Source organism: Euwallacea fornicatus, chromosome 9 (genome assembly GCF_040115645.1).
Source record: "Euwallacea fornicatus isolate EFF26 chromosome 9, ASM4011564v1, whole genome shotgun sequence".
Lineage (NCBI taxonomy): Eukaryota > Metazoa > Arthropoda > Insecta > Coleoptera > Curculionidae > Euwallacea > Euwallacea fornicatus.
Window position 1 is genome coordinate 117229 of NC_089549.1, and position 25074 is coordinate 142302.

At 34.0% G+C, this 25074-nt stretch overlaps 4 protein-coding genes across 11 annotated transcripts; 3 read left to right on the plus strand and 1 right to left on the minus strand.

Moving 5' to 3' along the window:
* The first annotated feature begins 38 nt into the window (after nt 1–38).
* Nucleotides 39–1604, plus strand: LOC136341313 (integrator complex subunit 12-like). The gene is made up of 5 exons (XM_066286150.1): nt 39–512; nt 650–857; nt 916–1005; nt 1053–1136; nt 1192–1604. The coding sequence occupies exons 1-5, from the start codon at nt 284–286 to the stop codon at nt 1268–1270; spliced, it is 690 nt and encodes a 229-aa protein (XP_066142247.1). The 5' UTR covers nt 39–283; the 3' UTR covers nt 1271–1604.
* On the minus strand, nt 1523–4695 carry LOC136341310 (carboxypeptidase E-like). Of its 3 annotated transcripts, XM_066286144.1 has the most exons (12): nt 4453–4695; nt 3944–4156; nt 3780–3898; nt 3417–3613; nt 3201–3356; nt 2978–3144; nt 2787–2923; nt 2584–2723; nt 2403–2529; nt 2201–2355; nt 2119–2144; nt 1523–2015 (listed from the first exon to the last, which is right to left on the minus strand). In XM_066286144.1, exons 2-12 carry the CDS (start codon nt 4045–4047, stop codon nt 1904–1906), a joined length of 1440 nt encoding a protein of 479 aa, XP_066142241.1. In that variant the 5' UTR covers nt 4048–4156; nt 4453–4695; the 3' UTR covers nt 1523–1903. The 3 variants fall into 3 exon arrangements, with proteins under 3 accessions (XP_066142241.1, XP_066142240.1, XP_066142243.1); XM_066286143.1 differs by lacking the exon at nt 4453–4695 and having other exon boundaries at nt 3944–4288; XM_066286146.1 differs by lacking the exons at nt 2119–2144; nt 4453–4695 and having other exon boundaries at nt 3944–4282.
* A 234-nt stretch (nt 4696–4929) lies between these two features.
* On the plus strand, nt 4930–10181 carry LOC136341311 (glycine N-acyltransferase-like protein 3). The gene is made up of 7 exons (XM_066286147.1): nt 4930–5471; nt 6348–6454; nt 8892–9008; nt 9064–9308; nt 9360–9511; nt 9564–9682; nt 9731–10181. The coding sequence occupies exons 1-7, from the start codon at nt 5426–5428 to the stop codon at nt 9965–9967; spliced, it is 1023 nt and encodes a 340-aa protein (XP_066142244.1). The 5' UTR covers nt 4930–5425; the 3' UTR covers nt 9968–10181.
* Nucleotides 10182–12951: 2770 nt separating this feature from the next.
* LOC136340969 (uncharacterized) lies at nt 12952–24019 on the plus strand. Of its 6 annotated transcripts, none has more exons than XM_066285499.1 (14): nt 12952–13101; nt 16113–16310; nt 16365–16580; nt 16638–16757; nt 16837–16896; nt 19869–19980; nt 20033–20292; nt 20367–20408; nt 21478–21603; nt 21657–21780; nt 21835–21949; nt 21999–22195; nt 22500–22681; nt 23189–24019. In XM_066285499.1, the coding sequence occupies exons 2-14, from the start codon at nt 16133–16135 to the stop codon at nt 23305–23307; spliced, it is 1851 nt and encodes a 616-aa protein (XP_066141596.1). In that variant the 5' UTR covers nt 12952–13101; nt 16113–16132; the 3' UTR covers nt 23308–24019. The 6 variants fall into 6 exon arrangements, with proteins under 6 accessions (XP_066141596.1, XP_066141597.1, XP_066141598.1 ...); XM_066285500.1 differs by having other exon boundaries at nt 16368–16580; XM_066285501.1 differs by lacking the exon at nt 20367–20408.
* Nucleotides 24020–25074: the final 1055 nt, after the last annotated feature.

Below are 25074 nucleotides of genomic sequence, written 5' to 3' on the forward strand. Positions count from 1 at the left end.
ATATCAAACTTCTACGATGATCAGCATAAAAATATCATTAATGACCAAAATAACTGAATAATTTTTTATTATGGCATGCATGCCGTATGACGTATATTCCTAAAATATAGCTTTTTGTTTGGATCAGTGTTCAATCAACTGACATGGAGATTCTTGTGGTTATGTTATATAGTAGGTTTTTCATTTCTGAAAACTTTTAAATTTCTTTCGAAACTGTATTAAAAGAGTCAAAAACTTTCTAAAAATTACAAATAATTTGTACCACTCAAACATCGCTGAAAACATGTCCAATAGCAACGACTTAGACCCCCATCTTGTGAAGTGCATAGGACTTCTGTATGAGAGCAGAAGCCTACGGAAAGGCGATCCAGTTCCTTTGCAGTATATTCTAGAAGAGGCCATCTTTCAGAAGACTGGCATAGTGAAAGATTATACTGATTTCTTTCAAAACCAATTGCCTCCTAGAGAGAGCGAAGAACCCATACTAACCAACACAATTTATGATGATAAAGGTAGGAATTTAATAAGTAGTTATTGTTGTTAAATAGGGCTATGATCATTTTTTTCACTAAGAACGGGGCTAGAGTTTATCATATTGTACACTGTTTTCAAACATTTAATGAAGCATAATTTTCTCTTCCTATTATAGCAAATGATTCAGACAATGACCTAGAACTAGACCTCTTCAAAGATGATCTTAGTTGTGTTGTTTGCAATAAAATGGATGTTGGTGTGCGGAATAGACTTTTAGAATGTCGAGATTGTCATGCTTTATATCATCAAGAGTGCCACAAGCCTGTGGTTAATGAGGAAAGTGTTATGGACAGTTGGATTTGCTCCAATTGCAGAGGCGTTAGGTAGAAGAAGAATTGTGACAAAATTTGGCTAAGTTTAAACTTAAATATCTTGTTGCAGTATTAAGAAACTGAAAACATCAGAAAAAGACTATGTATCTTCTTCAAAAAGTTCCAAATCTGAGAGTCATAGGCATGCCCATAAGTCAAGGTAAGAAGTTTTTTAAAGGGATTTTAAGTTTATTTGGAAAAATTTAGTGAAAAACACAAATCCAGCAACAAATCATCTTCATCGAGTAGCTCTAAATCCAGTAGCATCTCATCTCCTAGTCACTCATCAAGGTAAAATACAAATTAGTGTTCTATATAGCAGTTTTTGCTAGGTTAAACCTTGCAGGTCTGATAAGGAGAAATCCAGCAAAAGCAGCAAAAGTTCTTCATCTAAATATTATTCAGAGAAAAGAAAGCATGACTGACGTTCAATTCACAAACTTCCCCATCGCACTCTCAAGTTAAGAATTAAGTGCTCAGGTGTAGAATTAGTGAAGGAAGTCAATTCTTAAAATGTATTTGTATTATTGATATTTATCAAAATCTCGCTTATAGCAGCTATAAATCCTGCAACCTCACTGAAGTATGATGTCTTGACAAAACAGTAGCGCCGCGTTGCCTTTTACTTATTTTCATTTTTGCGTCGGTTGGTAATTAGTAATTAAATAACTGGGTAGTAGTGTGTAAATGTTATGTTTATCAGGATATGATTTTTGTCTTTTACAGGAAAGTTAGTACATTTCTAAACTTTTTAATTTATTAATTTATCATTATTTTTCCCTAAATAATTACAGCTAAAACTGTATTCTATGATACCTGTGGTTTTAAATTTTCCTACTATACATTATTTCTTAAGTATAATGGTTGTAAGTGTGTATTTACTACTTACTCACCTTATATGAATTACGTGATAGTTTTGTGCACTAAAAGAAAATTTGTGTTTGAGTGCATATGCCTTCCTAAGCCCTACAATACCCTGTTAAAAACTTGAAATAAATGTTGTAACTGCTTAGGATACATTTTAAAAAAATTCCCGAATTAAGCGATTGCAATGGGTTCTAAAATGGGCTCTCTCTCTTCTGCCCAGGCCTCCCAATCGCGGTCTTGAATGGCGTATTGATCGTCGATTTTCGGCTCAATAAAATTATCATTTTCGACGAATGAGGGTATCTGGAACAAAGGATGGTTTTTCACACTACAAAAACTTTCAAAAACCCAAAACTGCATTCACGACCATCACCACTAAAAACCAAAAAAAGTTTAATATTCATACCGATTGTGTGTATGGTCTTTGGAATGCTGGAAAATGGCTCAATTTAATATAGTAGATTTGAATAGTTTGGAAATAAACTCACAGCTATTGGCTTCAATGGGAAGTCCACTCTTTGAGCAGGAGTGAAAGGTGGATTGGTGACAGTGATTAGTTTGGAATGTGGAAGATATCCATCTTTGTGGGCTGTCACTTTGTAAGTTCCAGGAGTGAGAAGTCTATAGTAATCTCCGTCATAGACTAAAAACACATTGAATTTCTACAATCAAAAATTTTTTAAAAATTACCTGAAGTGATATCATGTTTGATTTCAGAAGAATGGCCTCCAGTAACGTTAGTGACGTGAATTATGGCGTTGCTTAAAGGATGCTTTGAGTCCACATTATAAACGATACCTTTGATTCCAATATGGCTCTACAATCGTGCTTTAAGCTCATATGCATGACAAATTTATAAATTATTAATAACCTGCCAAATATAATTAATTAAAGCTTTCCTGTTGCGTTCCCACTCAGATTTTAAATCCTCTACAGGGGGGTATTTATCACAACCCAATTCTAGGGTAAGCTCAAAATCATTACTTGAAAGGTAGTTGAAATCTTGCATGCCTAAACGGGGCAAAAACCATGTAAACACTGAAGAAATCGTATTTTTTAAATGGAATTTATTACCTCCTTGTAAACTGTACCATTGTGCGCCATTGGTGATACCCCCTTGCTTGGAGAATTGAGATTCCGTGTTGCCGCAGCCTTTCCTGTGTTGATTGGCCATATCTGCGTGGTTGACCGAATATGATAGTGCTAGGTACCTTAAAAATCATTTCTATGTGTAGAGAAATTTAATTTAATATGGGTATTGAAACCTGAAAGTTTCATCATCGGGGGTGGCAGTGTATTCGTCAGTTTGAGACCCGGTGCGACTCTCGTCGTAAGGGTAGTTGGCCACCAAATCTCCCCCGTGCAAATTAGCGCTCAAAACAAAAGGAATTTGCATTATCAAGCGTATTACAGCTTTAGTCTCCGGTTGAAGCTACAATTTCGTTCTCATTTATTATCATTAGTGATTAAAATACCAGAGATAATTACGGGGTCGTTTAATCTTGTCACTTGCTCGAGTAAATGATTGTTTCGATCCACATTTTCTTCCTCGTTTTCAAAAACAATTTTATCCAAATCTGGAAAATTTCGATTTAGGTCTATCGAATTGTTGTTGGTTCTTCCAGTTAAATAATCTCTCCCTCCCTAGAAGTGATAGTGATGTGTCAATTTTCTATATTTTACCTTCACAATAATGATACATACGGTGTCTGTAGCCAGTTGCCATCCATCTGGATTCATGCTCGGCATTAAATGGATTCTGGTGTTCTGGATGAGAGATTTGATCTCCAGATTACCATTGTAATATTCATCGCAAAGATAATCTGCCAATTGAAGCAAAAGCTCTCTGCCCAGAACTTCGTTCCCGTGCATGTTTGCTATGTACTTAAATTCAGGCTTTACTACAAAGCACCTTGATTAAAATTCTAGACAATAACATATCCTGTCAATTTTAGATTAAGATAATAATATTCATCAATGATTTGGTTCTAAACAATTATTTCATGAGCATATAGAAATTTAGTGTTTGTTCGGTATCGAAGCTTTCGGTAATTTAACAATACTTACGCACTTCATGTCGTCCAGGTTTTGTGGAAAATTCGATTAAATACAACGGCGTACCCAGCACTGAAGGCTCATTCAAAGCATAAACTCTGGTGATGTTTTTGCATTTGATGTTTACGTCCCTAAAACTCTAGATAAGTCTTTGCTGTTACGCAACTGTCGCATACCTTAGAACATGGAAAAGTTCCTGGTTGTCATGGTGTTTAGGCTCGAATCCTCGTACAGTAGTTGCGACCAAACACACCCAAAACGCGAAGATGATTTTTAGCATTTTGTCGGTATTTTTAAAGGGCTAAAACAGCTGTTTTGAAATGAAACACTGCGAAGAGAAGAGCGGTATCGAACTGGATATCTCATTGAGCCGGCGCTGTGGAGGGCGTCTGGAAATCAGAGATTAAACTAGATTCGACGTCATCATGCCTATAACATGTCTCTGTTTGTTTCGAGGGTTTCCAGGAGTGGGAAAGAGTTTTTTTTAATATGAATTAAAACCTCGCTATGCGCAACGTCAGCGTTCCAATGACGTCGCTCTAGTTATGGATTTCCAGAGAAACTGAATATATTTTCCTTGTTTGAGAATAACAATTATTGTGTCTGATATTCACGTGTTCTCTGTCATTGAGCTTTACTTCGCAGATTAATTGAGATTTCTATAGAACATTTGTTCAGATCTTACCTGGTAGTAACGTGGAATGCTGTTAGAAATGCACGGTTTTCTTGGCAATTATGGGAATTTTAAACGAGGACCTGCGAGCTGGCTGGAATGCAGGTCGCACACATACAAATCGTTATAAGGAAAACATTTCTTACAGAATACCATTGTCATTTCAACTAGAGTACCACCTTATCGCGCGAGCTACGTCCTTAAATTTATGCCTAAAATTATGCATTAAAATAACCTTAAAAACATAAATTTTGCAAGGGGACATATTTAGAAAACGAAAGTGAAAATGTCTAATAATTCCATGCGGCAGGTTTATACTTTTGATCCCAATTTTTTTATATAAACCACCCGATATATTTGCCAATTTATAAAAATTTTTAATTAAGTCTAATATTCATACTAGAAGAATTTTTTAGTTGATATGTCTATCTCTAACCATTTTGAATTTTTGCAGTCAATGTATTTGACAGTAAGTAGTATATTAAACCGAAATTGCAAATTTACAAATAAGTATAATATGACTTTGTTATTATGTTTCTGTTTTTGAAGTAATTTAATCGTCAAGTCCCTTCGTTTCCGCCACTGCCTATATTTGCCAGGCAGTGGCGGCGCTATCATCATTTGGTGATTGAGAGTTGGAAACGTTTAATGAGTCACCAAAATACGAGCACGCCATTGAGCGTTACTACAGCCCATTGGTCGCATTTTATGGTCTTCACTGTGGTCTCCACCACCACCTCGTATGTCTTCTAAATGGGCTAAATATATCCAAATCACGTGATTCGAAAATTAGCTGCATTCGTTGGGTAACCGGCCTCTTCAGCCAACTTTTCACATATAAAACTATATACAGAGGTATATATAGAATGCCCAGTATAAACATTTGATGCAGACGTTTCTTTGTTTGTTCATTCCTGCAAGAATTCCTGTTCTTAATACGCGATAATTTTTTGTGAGTTTTGCCTGTGTTCATTTAGCGCCGAGAATGTGCAATTTAAGTCTGGCCGATGACGGCCTGAAGGAGAACGGAGGTAAATACTGTAACCAGAAATTTCATTGTTATATTACCGTTAAAAGTTACTTTAAATTTAAATTAAGAGCACCTGGATTTTAGAAAATTTTTGAATTCACTCTCTGTTTTGTTTGACTTAAATATCGCATTGGCGCATGGATGGCGCCACCATAAGCATTTGTTTTATGCGTAATAAATAATATGTTTGAAGAAATTTTGCCATAGCACATATTAATAAAGTAATTTTGCTATAGCAGTATGGTAACAGTATACTACAAAAACCTTTACTTTGTAGCCCTCTTTGGCAACCCCGTAAACTTGCCAATTTTGACGCGTTTTCCTGCCGGCAGCACCCCGTTTCTGCAGTAGTAGTAAGAGGGGTGCAGCGTACGAGGGTGGCAGCTTTTGTCTCCGCGCCCCTTCCGTAGCGTGCGCCCCTGAATCCGCCGATCAATTTTCTCAATAGCGTCTCCAAATACGAGTGAGAGTGCCGGGTAATTTTACCTTTTGGGAAGCCGGGATAAAGGGTAGTTTTTTGAGGGGTGTGTGTCTAGAAAAAGGGTTTTTACGGGAGTCAACTCTAGTTTCGGCAGTGAGGAAAGGATCGTCCCTTGTTGGGCGAGGTGAGCATTACCATAGAATGAGGAAAAAGGGACTTTAATGCAGATGATAGTACTTTAGCTGACGTCATTGCAGTTTTTTCATTAACGAGGCGTAATAAACTATTGAAATGCCTATTTGAAAAGAAATAATACTTCTGGCGGTCAGCCAATAAAATCAAGAATAAATGTATCCAACCATACAAATGAATGAGAATATAAAATGCATAAATAATGGACAATAACATGTTCGTTGGACAAGTACCACAAATGCTATAATGTTTTCTATATTTTAGCAATGGAAGAAGTTCTACTTGAGGGAAAAAATTTTAGATTGGTTGAAGAATCCGAGCTTCCAGAAATCATAGAATTTCTCGGTAACTACTTACCCGATTCCATTAAGGTAAGTTCATTAATAGAATTTGAGAAAGTGGATTATTCAGTATTTTTTTAATTTACTTTGTAATAATGCCTTATACAAAGATAGGGGTTTATAGAGCGGTGGAATTGCACACTATTCTTATTTAAAAGTAAGGATAATATTCACCCTTTATTAAGGTCTTTTGCTAAATAAGCATGAATAAACACTTGGTTACCCATATTTGAACAAAAGTTCAATTCCGGACATATAACAAGAAGCTAAATATTAATAAATATCATTCAGAGTACTCACCAACACAGGTAATAAAAGTTCAAATAACACATGTTAGCTAAGGTAGAGTGATGAAACACCTTCATTTACCTCAAATTAATCTTTGGAAATCATAATATGACTCATGTCAAAACTTGTCATTTCCCATTGATTGAGGCGATAAATGTTTAAAGAATTTCACATGTTTTACATACTCACGTTACATACACTTTAGTTCTTTTAATTTTGATTTTTTAAATAATTTAACGTTTTTTTTCACAATAAAATAATGAAGAAACTAAATACTAATAAATATCATTAACAGTAATCACCAACACATAGAATAATATTTGAAAAACCGGTTAAATTAGGTTTAACGTTTAGATACTAATCATTTACCTTAAATCAATTTTTTGGACAGCTGACTTTATTATCATTCCTTAGCGATTGAGAAGAGGAATTTCATAACGCTTCACACATTTTGGATATTTACTTTCGATACATTTTAGTTAACACTTAATTTTCGTTTTTCTAATATTTTTTTCCCAGATTTTGAAGGCCGTGAATGATTTGTTACCGAAATGTTAACAAGGGTGTTCATCCGTCGTCTTACTAAAGGGTAAATATTATTCTCGTTTAGTTTTAACTGAGACTGGTGTGGAGTTCCACGGGTCCAATGACCCTTATTGGCATATGATTCTATTCTTAAAAATTAAAAGAATTGAAAATGTTAATATCAAAATTGACATAATAAAATTTAATTAAATATTGATGCTTGGTAGCGTTTCACACCATACTTTTTACCGCATTGTTTAGAAATCTTACTTAAATTCAATTTGAGATTCATCCAAGTTTGCTGCTCGCTTATCGCGTGACATCGGAAACCCGAACGTAAACGACATGATATCGCCTCCGATATTACCAAACCAATCAAAATTTAAAAGTATCATTTGTAGCTATTTTCAGACGGGTACAATCTCCTGCAAATATTCATTACGTTTCTTTAAAATGAATCTTAAACAACTCCACACACACTTTGTCAAATTTTGTCTACATTTTCACTGGAAATTTTATATTTTTCACGAGCCAAACAAGAAGAACTCGGAGAACCCATTAATACTGACAATCAACGCGTTATTATTTTATTTTCAAAGTCTTTTTGACAAACAGCGTAATTCTCATGTGATGAATTTTGGTGATAGCACCTGTCGATTCAACTAAATTGGCAATAATTGCACTTTAATTACTTATCTTAAATCGTCTCACATTTAGTCATGACGTGTTTTGTCATTCCTGTGCGATTTAAGAGAGGAATCTCAAAACGTTTCACATATGTATTTTAGATATTCGCTTTCTTTACGTTTTGGTAAAGTGTAAATTTTTATTTTTTTATTTATTTTCTCTAGGTTTTAAAAATAGCGACAGATTTGTAAAAGAAACGTTGCCAAGACTTTCCCTGTGTGTGAGATGCTTTCCCGAAGAAAAAATTAGCATAATCTTTTAACAGTTAATTTAATATCCGTATTCATAAATTACGTTCGCTTTGTTTACAACTATTAATCTCATTTTAATAATAATTATCATTAACTTTATAACTTTGTTTCGATAGTCTTCAGGACTCAATGTAAATCGCGCGAGCGTTATTCATTCGAATTTAATGCATAAACGGTCGCATATCTAATCAAAAAAGCCGCTCTTAACCAAATTTTCAATGGATTTAAAATACTTTAATACACAAACGAGGAAAAAAAACTTTCTGGTGTATTGTTGCATTTGACCTTAAACTCCATCGGCCTTGAAATTTATCGCAATAGAAATTCTGTACTCTTTGCCGTTATTTTGTGAGTAACAACGACCGTTTAACCGGCGGCTAAACATGCGAACTTAACAAGTTCCAATTTTAAATGCAAATTTGTGCAATTTAGCCTGATGTTTATAGATATAAAACAGCTTATAGACCTGGAAAACTACCCGCATACAGCTTTCGTGATTAAACACAGACGAAAAAGCATTGTTTTTATGCTTTACTGCTGTCAATATTTGCTTGATAAATGGGAATGAAACTGATGGAAGCGAATGGAAGAATGGAGTTTTTTGTGTGTCGGAAAAATTAATTAAAAATCCCGCAAATATATAGCCAGACAGTCGCCTGTGCTTAGCTTTCCAGGCTTCTATATGCCTGTTTTTTCTTATTCCGATTGTTTTGCAGTTTCATCAAACCTTGAAGACTTTCATAAACGACAGGGTGTGGGATTTCCACTTCTACGTAACGAAAAATTGGCCAGAGCAAGCTGTGATATTGCACTTTCCAGGAATGACGAGAACGGTAAATTTCGAATTAATGACATTTCGAATTTATTTCTTGAATATTGGTTTTGCAGCCCAATAACAAACTATACGAATCCTTCAGCGTCTTCTGTCCATGCGACCAGTTAGAAAACTTAGAGCTCTTGCAAACGGAAGATGTCCTCGTAGACTGGTCGCAACCCATATATTTAAATTTTACACATTCCAAGATTATGAACAAAATAGAGGAGTTTTACAATAAAATAGGTACCATGGAGCAGCTTTATGGGGACGTGTATGGACTGGTCGAGCCCCACTTGGAGGAAACTGAGAGCAACCTGTAAGTATTTCTGATCATTGTCGATTTTTTTAGTTATTTTCGAATTAACAGAGTGATTGCGGAGCAGGCTGCACTGAGTCAGCTCAAAAAACAGCACGCTCAAATGATTCACGATTTGTACCCTGCCAACCACATGGAGTGTATCGAAGTGTTTGAAAAACTAATCGAAAAACTGCCTTGCTTTGGCGTATTTTCTGCTCAAGGTGCTGAAATACCCTTAAAAATTAATTATCAAAATAAACGAGATATTTTTAGGCGATTTGGCAGCCTGGATGGTGCAGTCCTACTACGGGGCCATGTTTTCCATGCAGACGCGACCCGAATACCGCCGAAAAGGATATGGAATTATTCTGGCGAAGCATCTCACTAAAATAGTAAGTTAATTTACTTAATCTTTAATAATTCCAACGTTTTTCTTGAAGGTGACAGAACGCGGCTACCTCCCCTTCGTGGTGATCCGTCCAGAAAACGACGCCTCTAAAGGTCTATACACGAAGCTCGGATTTAAAAAACACTTCCAGACCGTTAGGGCCATTCTGCGGCCCTATGAGGTGACCGGAGAGTCAGTGGGGGGTGGAGGGGGGCCTCAGGAGATGACAAACGGGGGGGACTGCGTCAAGGAGATGAACGGCGACGTGGAAGTTAAAGAAGACCAATAGATGCTTATTTTTCAGAAAGATTTGATTCTTCTATCTAGTAACAGGTCCATACTGCTTGCCTTGCCAATCAATAAATAAGCAGGATGTTGTTTGAGGTAGATGAGGAGATGGGAAATGTTCCTTGATTCTCCTTCTGCATGTTTTTTTGAGGCTCTCCCAATTTGAGTTGATTGAAATTGTTTATTACGACGCAAATTAAAAAGTATTTTGAAAACTTTTCTTTTTATATTTATACGATATCTGCACACGTCGTTCTCGATAAAGTACTCAAAGCATCTAATGTTAAAGATGTTGGGAAATATTGCATTTTAGCGGGCTTTAACCTTTTTAAAGAGCTGTGATTGAAATTACTTTTAGACTCTCTCGGAGATTACCAATAAGATTTTCAATGTTATTACTGAAAATCGCAAGTTAAATACTTAATAGCCAATTTATTGCCGTCAGATTTACATTTTTATATCATGTAGTCACTATTATTACGTATATTGAGTTTTATTTGCTGCGAAATAGTGCATTTTATACAGAGTGTTCGTAAAGTCACGCATAAATTACTTTTTTTTTAAACTACAAAATTTTCAAAAAAACTCCTAGAATATTTAAATTTTATTTTAAAGAAGTACATTTTGTGACATATTATTAGTGGTAGTGACGTCCGCCTTGTACAAGATATGACGTCATCGATATATTTTTTAATGACAAGCTCAGATTTTTTTTTACGAAATGTGAAAGTACGTTATTTCTACTTTATGATTATGCAAAATTATTGGTATGTTACCTCACAAAAATTTCTAGAAAATAAAATTTTAAATTTGAAAATAAACTGCTTCATTTAAGTTATAAAATCGAACATACTGAGATCTGGACATCTCGGCAGCCACTCGATGTACTACGTTTTCCGATTCATCTATTAGGAAATGTCTGATTGAGATATTCGTGAACAATTACCGAATAATTTGGTAGATTTCCATTTTATTGAAGCCATAAGTCTGCGTTAATTACTATTGGTTTATATACTATTTGGTATATAATATATATGTATATATTATAATATAAATATCCAGACATAAGTTGGTCAGTACAAAGGAATTAATTAAAGAATCATGCATTCAGCGGATTGGTTTCGATTTACCACAAAAACATTAACATTATGTTAACTTAAATGAACTACACAGTTTATTTTCAGTTTTTGAATTTTATTTTTTCGAAATTTTTTCATTTAACATACTAATAATTTTGCATAGTCATGAAGTAGAAATGACGTACTTTCACATTGCTTAAAAAAAACATCGGTGCCATCATATTTTTTGTATACGGTTGACATCACTGACAGAAACGATATGGCATAAAAAGTACTTCCTTAAAACGAAATTGACGTATTTGAGAATTTTTTGGAAAAAAACTCTTTCTTTAGAAAAAAATAATTTATGTGTTATTTTATGAACACGTTGTATATGACATGAGTAAGAAAATAATTGTGTTTAGAAGCTTCTAGTTAATATTGCTAATCTTTCGTGGTAATTATTTCGAAAGACTTAAGAAAGACTTGTTTCGAAATGTTTATTAATCCATCTTTGAAAGTAGGTAAGTGTCGCCTTCATTCCATCTACACGGCCTCCAATAAGAGCAACAAACGGAAATTAGTTTCTTGCAAGTAGGGCTGTGAGAATTATTTATTATAATGTACGTAGAGCACATTTTGACGGCAAAATCCCACAAAATTGTTCTAAACATATAGAATATAGAATCTCTTGAAATTTGTTAAGTTAAAGAGAAAAAGAGAATAATGGCCAATGAACGACTAAAACATTAACTACTAACTTCGTTTACAAACGTGGCTGTGATATAGCTAAGTACGTAGTAAAAATTAGAAACCAACAGACAAGAAACTAATTTCTAGCTCCTGACGATGTTGCTTCATGCATCTCAATCATTCTCGCTTTGATTCCGCTTAAAAGACTGCAGACAAACACCTTTATCAGAGCATTAATAAAGTAGGTACTTCGAAAATCCTAACAGAGAAATAGACACCAAATAATGAAGCACCTACTTTTTTAATGCGGAAATGTTGCACTTTATTTTGAATTCATTGGGTACCAATATCTTTAGGGTGTACAGTAGAAACGATAGAAGTAATAGTAGTAGCGTTCTATTAAACTCTACATTATAAACATTCTTCGAGCTAAATACAAAAAAATAAAAGTCTATTGGAGTTTTGAGTTATTTATTTTTACAAAGATTTCATAGGTTTGCTGAAATATAACTGCCTTTTCAGTGAGTTGAACACCTAATAATTTGTGTTATAAAAGTTATGTAATTTTTCTTCACAGTATTACCAATAGTAATTTGCCCTAGTAAATTATACATCATAGTTATTGCATAAACGTTAGCAGTTCATTAATATTTGGTTATTAGTAGTGGACCTTCTATTTTATTCATATTTGTTCATAGTATTTCGTTTATTACAAATAACTACAAAGGTAACAAATTACAAACTTCGAAAGCTTGTTTAAAGCATATCTGGTTGCGAACGCAAAGAAAAAAATTCGCAGAAGTAACTATTTTCCAAATTTTGGATACTATACTTTTAAAGGAAATCTTTATTTTTAATACTCTTTTAAAAGTTTATACTAATTAGTATTCTGTGACAGTTTTTTTATGTTATTGGTTAGGGTTTTCATGACGTCATTAAAAGCCTATCTTGGGTATACCTAGGTCAGCACATAAGCATCGATTTAATATTTTACCATTCATTAATTGTAAAAGCTTAATTTTCCTAATATGTAAACTCCAACATAAAGGGCAAAGTGTAAAATTTGACTTTTAAATGCTGGAACTAACGGAACGCTAATAAAACTTGACATTGCAAAAACGTAATGATGTTATTCTCTATCTTTGTTTCCCTTGAAGAAATAAAAAGAAACAGAAACTCATCATACTCCTTTTGCAATTTAAATTAAGGATTCTTTTTGTTTTGATTTCTCAATTTTTGACAGTTTTTCTCCAGTTCTCGAAACGTAGTTAGTGTGTGCGGTTGTGATTGGAGAGGCGTCGACAAAATATTAAAAAGTGAGGTTTTCGCCCTGAAAAGTAATGTTTTGGGTATTTATTCTGTAGAAGAATTATCGAAAAAGCTGGTAAGTACATTGTCAATAGTATACGGATCCCTAAATTCCGTATGAGGCATTTGTAATATCACCCCGTATCTTTAAAAGTAGCAACCATAATATCTATCTGGGGCAACAGATGCAAATATTACTGCCTGTTTTGCTCTATAATCATTAATTATGAAGTAATTAGCATACTTTAAAGGGTATGAATCATGTCCCAACATAGAAATGACTGTAATAAAGTTAAATCAAACTTCGGTATTACCAATCCAAGTTCCCCAGTTCATTTAAAACAGCCTTTAAAGATAAATACAAAATATTATTACTATCACAGAGGTCTCGGTATACGGTCCTTTATCATCATACCCCACATCCAACACCCAAATGAGATTATATTTATTGGTCGAAATTCTTTCATAAATACTTCAAACCAATACAAGAGTTTATCGGAATTACCAAAATCACATGTTGCTTAATCTTAATTTTTATACTTTTGGATTAATTAAAATTAGCCCAAAGCAGTTTTAACTTTAACATAATAAGGCTAAACTAAAGTTGGATTTATTCCTAAAAGATACGAACTTACAGTATGTTATACCCCTTTTGAAATGTGTCATTTTTTTTTTCAAAAATTAAGTTAAAAATATGCTTTCAATATTTTTTACTGGCTGTTGTTTACTTCATAAATGTAACAGCATATATAATGTAAGCAAAGTTATGTTATAATTTCTACCTTCAATACATATTTAATTCTATGTGCTTTTAAATCAAACGTTTGAAACACTGCTATAAGAAAAATATAAAAAGTGGCAACAAAAGTTTGCTGATTTTAATAAATTAAAAATGTCTAATAACATAAGAAACTAATGAATAGCGGGAGCAATTACAAAAAGTCCGTTTAGAAAAGATCAATTTGATTTGTCAAGTTATCTTGTCATTTTATATTAATTTTGTTTAAACACTAACAATCAAATCCCCAAACAATGAATTGTGAATGGTAGAGGCATTTAGCAATTATATTCCAGTAAGTATATAATGTTTATTTTAGCACTAATAAATATTTTTTTTTTTAATTGGACATATATTTCTGAATAAAAAAATTGAATGTTTATTTCCGAACAGAGAACAGAGGGATTATAAAATATTTGTTGCAAATCTTAGACATTTTCTGTGGGAGAAATCTGTAGATCCTTAAAAACTAAATTTAAAAAATACCAAAACTACATATATACATATATCAGATAACAAGGAATTTTGTACATAAAAAATGTATCATAATATCATATGGTTAACTTTGTGAAAAATATCCAAGATACTATTTTTTTTTTCACGGAAATATACAGCATGCAGACAATAATTTTTATTTTTAAGAAAAACAGTGCAGTATCATATTCTTTGGTTAAAATATTCAGAGTCACGTTAATTAAAAACATTATGTGCTCCTTACAAGATGTGTTTCTACAAATATTTTCTGTTCCCCAATTAAAATAAAAATATTAACGTCGGAACGGACATGTTAGGAAAAAAAAAAAAACTTCATATATTTCAAACAGGAAGCCAAGACAGATCCATGTTCATACGATTTTTTTTTCTTTTAACCATCCATCTATTTATCCCTTAAATTTTTGGCATACTATTTTTAAACACCCTGTATAAATGTGTATATAAAAAATAGTAATTATATAAAGTTTAGGACAAACTCCAACAATAAAAATATAGGGCCCCATAAACTGATAAATGTAAATGAATTTTTGCTTTCCCTATTATGATATGAAAGCGCATTTTAATTGATTTGAGATTTAATCCTGATTGAGTAACTTGTTTCTGGTATCTGGAATCTCGCTTGTGTAGCTGATTTCTGATGTTTACAAAGTGTTAATGGCGTGTTTAAACTTTTATTTAGGTTGCCAAACTGTTCTCTGCAGTATATGTGAGCCTGTATTTAAAATTGGCTTAAGAACGCCTTAAGAGTTACTTAAAATCAAATACCTTGGACGTGACTAAATTTAAAACAAAGTTTATTCAACGCCTATAAATATCGCATGCGTTCCGGAATTTGTGAACTGAAGAAAGGCAGATGAGAGTCTGCACTTTGCCGGCTTTTAAGATCAATTCCGGAATATCAGTAGCAACTATTTTATGGAATCAAGCTTGAATTATAAACTCTGCGGTTCCTGTTCATCGTTTGCTGTTGATACGCTTTCTTCCTTTAATGCCGTCATTTTATATGTTGCTCGATTATCCCCATTTATAGATCTAGTTTTTAAAAAGGCCACCGACACAGAATGGCACAGGATTATTGATGAAGACTTCTATTTCGGTAAAATGTTGTTGATCAATGAAATGCTTGTTTTTTTTTTTTGTTATTAATTCTTCCCCAGTTTGGAATAAATGTAAAGAAAATGTTACTTTACTAAACTTGCTTTTTGGGAAAAGGCATTATGCAACTGTTTGCAAATTGATTTAGATACTCAGATATAACGTCTTAGATAAACAGAAATAGATGGTCATGACCGAGATTACTGGAAACCCACGCGGTCAAAAGCTTTCTTTACTTAATGCAACTCAAGAAATTGTATCAAATTTCACAGGATTTCTACTGAAGAACAATCGTTTCGTGGAAGGTTGAGATAATTACAAAAATTACGTCTTTAGCGTGTTATTCTCTTGAAATTAGTCATGTTAGTATCACTCGGGTTCACAAAAATCGCGGTCATTAATACATTCTAATACGACGATACGATTTTACTCTGTAGTCGGTATGTGATCACTGTCTATTTTTAGCCGATTGAATCTCTTGGACATCACTTTCAATAAGCGCATTAGGGCAATTTAATAATTTGTATTATTATTTAATTGCATCGTTTCTTGTTTACGCTTTCACGCCCTAGATCGATTAATATGGGGGGGCGACCTTCATTCTATCATATATGTATGTAGATAGTTTATGTAATAAAAACTAAGGTCATTTTGCAACATATATCTATGCACATTATACATTTTTATCGGGGAGCAATGTCGTGATCATTAATTTACAGATAAACTGACCGAGAGCAAAATGACCGAATCATCATATCCAGTTGACCAGGAGCAGGTGATGATGACCCCAAAGGGTAAAACTGCAAACAGTACCACAATTCTAATCGAACGAAAGAAGGTTCAGAAAACTAACGATAAAATGCATGTAGCTGGTGGCGAACACACGGGAATTATCATAAATAAAGAAGCTGCAACTGGTAAGTTTTTAAATAATATGTGAAGAATTTTTGGGGCTGATTTGGCACCTAAAGCAGAAAATGGAGATGCCTGTATCCCCGCGCAGCTGTCCCTGATGTTCAAAGTGTTCCTGATCAGCGCCAGTACCAAAAAGCACACTCAAGAGGCTCGTACTCTGAGGTTCTGGTTCGCCACTTTGTCAAGTCAGGAAGATTCATGTGAGGAAAGGCAAGCTGCAGTTGCTCAAGACTTTTTTAGAGAGTTAGTTAGCCCGAGAGAATTTCCAAGAGGTACAACAAAGTGTCTTTTAAAAGTAAATGCAGATGAGGAGAAATTTTTAATGTTAGATTACGTGGGATTTATCAAAAAAATCATGAAGCTGATGCAGCACAGTTATCTGGACATTAGCAAATTGGAGGTGGAACTAAAGATCTTAGAGGAACCAGTGGAGGTCCCCAGTAGGCCTCGTAAGTTCTTGAAATACTAATTATCATGGTGGAAACACTAATAGTATCCAAAAGTGGTAATATTGGTACATTCTTGCAGCTAAACCCGGTTATTGTCGCATTGATCTAGACAACGGTTGTGTACCATTCTTTAGAGCAGGTTTGAGGGATTTTCCTTTGCTTTTGTGTCACGTTCTTGGTGCCAAATGTCGGCTTTGTGTGTTTAATTAAAGTTGGATTTTTGACTTCAAAAATAACTCGCATGGTTGTTCTAATTATTGTCGTTAACAGCCATGCTGTACTACTAATACAAATGCTTACTGTGGAAAAAGCTTATGGAACAAATTGGCAATTTTAAAAACGAGAAAGATTTTAATTGAAGCCAGTGATAATATGAAATATTGGGTTATCGGGAAATTCAAGTAAAATACCTGAATCTGATATAAAAAAATTTGGAACCAAAAATAAGGCGCTTTAGGCAAACCTACTTAGATCCGATGTTGCTCCGTTTTGCCGTTACCGGGCGGTAAGGATCTCAAATTAATATCGCTAGTTAAAATTATTTTATGGATTTTCACTTATTTTGGAACGACAAGTTATTACATAGATTGGTATTGGAAACCTGAAACAAATACAAATCAATATTAATTTCTGTAAAAAAATCTTCAAAGCAGTTAGAGTTTCAAATTAATTTTGAGTTGAAGCAGATGCACGCACACAATTGAGATCTGAAAAATAACAAAATTAATATCGTTTTCTGAAAAAAAAAACATTAAACAAGTTATTGCTGAATTCATTTTGGTTGAAGCAGAGGCATGCGCCCAATTGAGACCTGAAATATAACAAAATTAATATTATTTTCTGAACAAAAAAACCATTAAACAAGTTATTGTCGAATTAATTTTGGTTGAAGCAGAGGCGCGCACACATTTGAGACCTGAAATACAAAAGAGAGTCAATATTAATGCCTAAAAAAACCTTTTAAAAGGTTAGTTTGGAATTATTTTTGACTTACAGCAGAAGGGTGCATAGGTGAGACTTGAATCATAAGAAAATTAATACTATACAATATCTGAAAAAAAAATCAATATTAATGTCTAAAAAGAATTTAATATTAATTTGTGAAAAAAATTCCAAACGGTTAGAGTTTCGAACTACTTTCAACTTGTAACGAGTCACGTCTAAAGATGCTCCAAAGTGTCTTTCAAATTAGCCAAAACTTGAAAAAAATGTCGACTTTTAACTAAAATTCTAGTTAAATTGTATGTATTGCCCTAACGAACCTCAAGAAACAATAATCAAAACTCACCCCCACGCACCAAAAACGTGAGCCGGATAATGCTAGTAATATCCAGTTTTAATTACCAAATGATACTTAAACCTCGCTATTTTTACTCACTAACTCGTGGATGTACTAACGACGTACCTCAGAAGTCTTTAAAATAAAAGAAAATTTAATTATTTCAATCGTTAATGGAGTGCAGAGTATGAACGTCTTGCTCGTCGTCGCGTTGACACAGAAGTGACTCACATTTGAATCATCTACGAAGTGATATCAGTACGAAAAGGCACAAAAAATTTGCTACCTGCTTTTTGCATGGGTACAACTAATGCGCCTTGGAATCGATACGCGATATTTCCAGATTTACTAAAATGGCGGAAATATTATAAATATGCCCAACAGAATAGAGAATACGTTTTCTATTGCAAAGGGAACTTGATCGAAAAGTCTGAGATTTTTCGAGAAAATTACTAATTTAGAATTTCTTACGGTATATAAAAAAGATAAAGCCACTATCGACCTTAATGTTTTATCTTGACCTGTTAAAAACTTAACTACTTCGAGGACTGTACAATACATGTGAAGTCATAAATTTAATTCTTTTATGAATAATAACCATAGGCATAGTGTCGTGATCTGGCAGTGACATTTTTTTCTTCGTCAGATGTACGTTTCTCAATTATTCAGAAAGCAATTTCAAGATTTGCAATAAATACAGTCACCTACAAAAGTCTTGGTACAGCACATGATTTCATCAAGAAGTGTAAATATTTTCACGGTATAAAATCAAAAGTCAATTTTATTTAAATATGTGTATTATATTAAATATGTCTTTACTAGTGACAACAAAATGCAACAATAGATCAAGCTTATTCAGATAAAAATTAAATTTCTTTTTCTAGAGATGAATTGATTCCTGTGTCTGCACATCAGTGATAATAATCAGCACACGATTTTTAATTTTGCCGTCCCCAAAAATTTTTAATTTACAACATTTAATTTGTTGTTTACACGGAAGTCTCTTATCAATAGAGCGATTATTCGGTGGATGAAAAACGCAAAGAAGTGGGAAATCAATTGGTTTCCACTTAATTAAACGGCCCATCATCCATCGATTGAATTTCTACGCTTATGTCCCTTTGATCGAACAAATTTGATTGGCGATGGCTTTGATTTTTTTTAGTGTGAGAGATACCATTTCTTGATTTATTTCGGGCAGATCTATTTCTCAGATTTTGTTTAGATTTATTGCTGACGTGAAAACGTTAACATCTATTTATGATTAGAAACATTACAGAAATGGAGATCATCAGTAATTTTGGCCTAAAGTAAATTTTGTAATTTTGATTCATAATTGATGCGAAAATCTCAAATGTAATGTTCTCATTCACCTGACACAATTTAACTATGAAATACAAACTACAATCAGAACTCACCTCTGGGCACCATAAGCGTGAGCCAGAATCACATCAGCAACATCCAGTTTCACTCACTAAGTCATGGAAATAATAATGACGTTCCTAATAAGTTTTTGGAATAAAAGAAAACGCTATTATCTTGATTATTAATGAAACGTGCATTACGAACAACTTGTTTTTCGCCACGCTAACATTCGAGTAAATTATTCATCAAGTGATATCGTCAGTTCACATAGGTAACCAGGAATTTATCCAAAGGAAACGTTTTTGTGTAGGCTCCACAAGACTTTGAGATTTGGTTTGTTTTTAAGAATTATTTTTAAACAATGAGGCTAAATTAATACAAATTACATCAAATCGCAAGGTTTTTGATTGTTTGATTCAAGTTTTACTCTTGATAAGTATTAAGAAAAACATTTATTGCATCTATAGTATCTTCCGAGGAAAACTCCCTAGGAAATCTGCAGATTCTCAGTCAAGAAAAGGTGCTTGAAATCATCGAGTCGGCTTATCCGAACCCGGTAACCATTCAGGATGTTGCGAAGTAACCTTTTCCATAATTTTAAGTTCCCTTTTCCCTACTGATGGTGTTTCAGGGGAAATAATTGGGACGAAGAAGAGGTGGCCCATCATTTTTCCAATTTACAGTCCAGACAGCTGGTCAAAGCTATGGAACATGGAGCTTTTACGAGGCAGCAGAGCCAGGACACCCAGGTTACCATTGTAAAACAGATGCCCACCATGGCCAGCGCCAAGCAGCCTACCATTGCCATTATCACTGCTCAGTATTGCGAGAAATTGGCCGTTGATGCCATGATTGAGAACAAAGAAACATTCGTTCGGTATACCACTGTAGGTATGTCTGTATTATGCTCAAAGTGTGGGAGAAGTTTGAGTTTGGAGAAGTATAATGTGGTTTAAATATAATAGGTTCTCCAAGTCCCACAGGTGACTATGGGAAAGCCAGATTTGGTAAGCTAAGTAATGCTCTGACACAAAAGAAAATGCACTGTCCACATTATTTGTGTCTAAACATCACTCATTGCCACGATTTAATGAATGAAAACCACATTGAGTTTGAGGTGATAACCGCAACTAAATACGCAATATGGGAAAGTCTTGATTTTTCATTTGCCCATAAACTTTGGTGGTTCCACATTCATTTCTAATGCTAAGAGATCACTATTTCATATTAAATATTGTGCATACACAGTGCAAATTGCTTATTTTTCATGAACTCTTCAGTTTTTTTTTATGTTCAAGGGAACGGTCCAGGTTGCACAAAGGCACTCTTTGGTAATATTATTTACACGCTGTTGCTAACATCGTCTGGCACGCCTTTGATATTTGGGCAATCGAGTTGTACCTTTTGAATTATAAATTGTTTGGTTAAATGTTTACGATAAACACTTTTTTGCCTCTGCTTTTTACCCAGGACGGTCGCCTGCCATTCCTAACAATATATTTTTTTAATTAGCCTTGATAAATCGAGAAAAATGCAATGTGCAATATTTTAATGACCCGTCTTGGTACCACAATACTTGTTCTGCAATTAAGTCGGATTTGTTTCGGAATTTATAGATACTTTAAAGTGTCATTTTATACAAAACTAAATTCAAAAATCCGTGGTGCAGCACAATTATTTCGACTCATATACAGGGTTATTTACGCTATACGGCGCGGAATATTGTGGCTAAAATATGAGGCTTTCAAAAGGTTTCACTTTTGGGCTATATGGGTATTTATTATGGCTACTTTTTAAAATTATTTTCATATTATACAGGGTGTCCCAAAAGCTCTAAAAGTATCAAAGTTGTGTTTTTTTAAAATGGAATCCTCTGTATATTATTGCATTTTTGGATTCTCCGATCAAAATAACTGTCTGTTTTAATAAGGTTTACTATACCTAAAACTTAAGGTTTTTTAAATAATGCTTCAAATTAAATGTGAAATAATTCCCTGTGATTAACCGCAGTTCGATAAACCTACCTTAAAGTTAATTTCAGCCCATTCATACACCTGAGTAAATGATTAATTTTAGGAGAATCCAACGTTTACACTTTGGGTAACATCGGAGCTCACAGAATTGTTTGCACCAAATTGCCCACTGTGGGACATACCCGGGAAGCAATGACTGCGGCCGGGAATACCACTACGCGTTTATTAGGTTGGTTCACCCTAAATAAAAATAAATAAAATGGCAAACTTTTGGTCGTTTAGGTACCTTCCAGAAAGTCGACTTTGTGTTTTTGGTGGGTGTCGGAGGGGGAGTCCCCCATTACACCGACTATAACAAGCATGTGCGATTGGGGGATGTTGTGGTCTCTTGTCCTACCAGAAATAAGTAGACAAACCAATTTAAATTAGTTTATTGTTGCTGTAATTGCTTTTTTTTAAGGAGCATTTACTTGTATTGCGAAAATTCCGAGGTGAGCGACAAGGGGTATCAGTTTGAGATCAAGAATTATAGCCCCACCAACTTCTGCTTACAAGAAATTTCTACTCAGCTAAAAGTAATTTTCCTCCCTATTTTTTTCTCTTATCTCACAATAGCAATTATAGGTCTCTTCTGATTTGGACCCTTCAGCGACCCCCCCATGGTTGAAGTACCTTCGAGAGGGTCTAAGGACTCTGTCCTCGCAAAAAGAGCCAGATTTCAATCCTCCTAGCTCTGATAGCGACAAATTGTATATGAGTATAGGGGAGAGGGACTTGATTGAGGTGGCTCACCCCGTACCGCAAGATAATAGCATAAAGAGGTAAGTAACTATTTTTTTAAGTTTACAAAAATCAATTATTTTTTATTGGGTGAAAGGAGGAAAACCGTCTTGAAACCGCAAACTATTAAGAGAAATGTTTGTGTTCCCAAGATTCTGCCCCGAAAGTCGATTTTAAGGAAAAGGTGGGAGAAATTTGAGTAGTCTCAGCACCTTGTAAAATGTTGTTGTATCGATAATTTTGTGCATTTGCACCTTTATTCTCAGTAGAATACAAATTACATACGCCTTTTACATATAATTAGTTTACTATGATTTATAGACTTTTTTGGTTCTTTTTGAATAGACAAGAAGGCTGTCCGAGGATCCATTTGGGCCCAGTGGCGGCGGGCAGGCAAGTGGTCAAAGATGACCGGTTGAGACAACAATTGGCTACCCAAGTGGGCGCTTTAGCCTTCGATTGCGAATTCGATTCGGTCATCGAGTCGATTTTGGGGAATTGCAAGGACAGCTTCGTAAGCATTCGAGGTAGGTTTTTGCCCATGCATTTCCCTCGAAACTGACGACCAGGCGAATTAAAAAGTCTTCGATAGTCATTTCGTAATCTGTGGATTTCGGGAGGTTCGGAAGTGTTTTCGTCAATGGGAAAACTTCCATATCGGATCGACATCAGTTAACGGACTTGGAAGTTCTCTCATCATTTTGAATTTTTCTTTTAAATTACTATACACAATACGCTACTGGATGTAAGTCATTTTTTAACTACAAAACCGTGTTATACTATTAGCTATTAAGTAATTATATGCCTTACTTTTCGGATTTTTATACTGTAATCAGTAGCGGAACGAGTGAATTTAAAAGGTAATATTTTTCTGAAAGCCAAACCATATTTTTTACAATTATGTTGTCAATTTTCTAAATTTGACACATACTTATAACTATGCTCTCACGCCATAGAAGTTCTTATTTTGAGTCATTTAATTGAGTTAATGGGATATTTGATCACATGTTAATGAAATTGGTTTTACATTTCAGGTATTTCAGACTATAAAGATGGGACGAGGAGGAAAGAATGGCAGCCCTACGCTTCCCTAGCCGCTGCCAGCGTCATGAAAAGCATAATTTGCGGCATGGAGGCCCCTACTAATGTTTAAATTTAAATGTTAATAATCTAGTAAACTACGTAGGGCAGGAAGTATATAAACTGCAGACCTAACCAAACTGCCATTTCTTGACAAGGAAAAGCCAAATTTCGCACATTCCTCTTTTTGATTCCCCCAAGGTCACATTTGCGCTCGCAGTCAACGAATTTTACCAAAAAAAGGGAAATATTTTCCTGTTCAAATGAGGTAATTCGGCCCTCAACTGTTTCAGCACGCATTTAAGAGAGTTTATGGAAGTTACCGTTAGTAGATAGATAATTATAATATTATTGCGAGTAATGGGTTAAGGTCTTTTTAGCAGTGGTCCAAGATAAAATGCTCCTTAAAGCATTAATCGCATTATAGCTCGAGTTGGAGAAATTAATATATCAAGACTGTCTCATTGTAATTGGTAAGTTATTAACAGTACTATAATCCCTAGTTTAGTTTCAAAAAGGTTTGCTTACTGGTTTCAAATAGATATGTTCATTTCAGGTTCGATTTAGGCTCAATTTTTTTTCTTGATTGTGCTATAATACGGTGGTTTTGTTCTTACACACGAGGTCAATTTTACTTGCCATATTGTGCTATTTTGTTTTAGAAGAGTAATATGTATATTATTTTATTGTGTGCATTTTGTATTATATATTTATTCTACACGTGATTTCTGAAGCAAATTTTGAGTTTTAACCTTTTTTACCGTAAATATATTTTGTTTTATTAATCGTTTTTTTGTTGTGTTTTGCCCATGCCGAGAGATCATTCATTGTAGCCGAGAAAAATTTATTTCGGTATTCCTAGTAATTGCGAATGAGCAATGTCAGCGCCCATGGACGTCGGTAAAAATGTTAATAAAAAATGAAAGAAAACTTCTGCTGATTTTATCTACTATATTGAAAAATTTCGTCAACAACGCAGAAAAAGTCGAGTACCGAAGGTACAAAAATAAGTCCCCAAATGCCTCCCCGAAAATCGAATAATTTCGAAATTGAACTAATCCTATTTTCAAAGATTTAATTTATATTTTGGGTCACGATTTTAGCATACACCCATGGCTTGCCGAGTTCGCAAACCTCCAATCTGGTAATATATTAACGGTCAATTTTTAACAATAACCTCATTACATTTTATTATTACTAATTTTCTCCTACAGTCCACTGATTAATTTGAAAATAAATCTATTTCTTGAACTGTAGGTTTCCAAGTTCGTAGCTGTGATCAACGTGATACGAAATAACCTTTCAAATTTAGTTTTTTTAATTGTAGGTTGGTCTTTTTGATTTTCACAACACAAGTCATCCTAGTGCTTTTCTTTCAGTTGTGGATATTCATGATGAATTTTCAAAAAATGATTAGAATTTAATTTAATCAGATAACTCACGAAGTAAATGTCGTTTTAAAATAAACAACATGAAAACATTAATTTACATTTCAATAAATTGTTTACTTACTTTTTGATTGGTCGCAATTTGACCATCAACCCAACAATTATTGTTTGGTCATCGTCATGTTACCTTTCATAAATTACTAATTCGATTAAAAATACACTGATCGAAGGCATTATTAACAGAAAACCAGTTTCACAGTCTGTCAAGAAAAGTATGCTGTGACGTGGCAGTTGAACTTTATTTTCATTAAAATTCATTTATGTATTTTCACAGATTTAACGGCCAAGCTGACAAATTTGGTGACGCTAGAACATAACTTTTTGAATTTATATTTAAATAAATACAATAATGACGTGACTGCTATTTCCGATTATACAGTCAGTTCTCACAT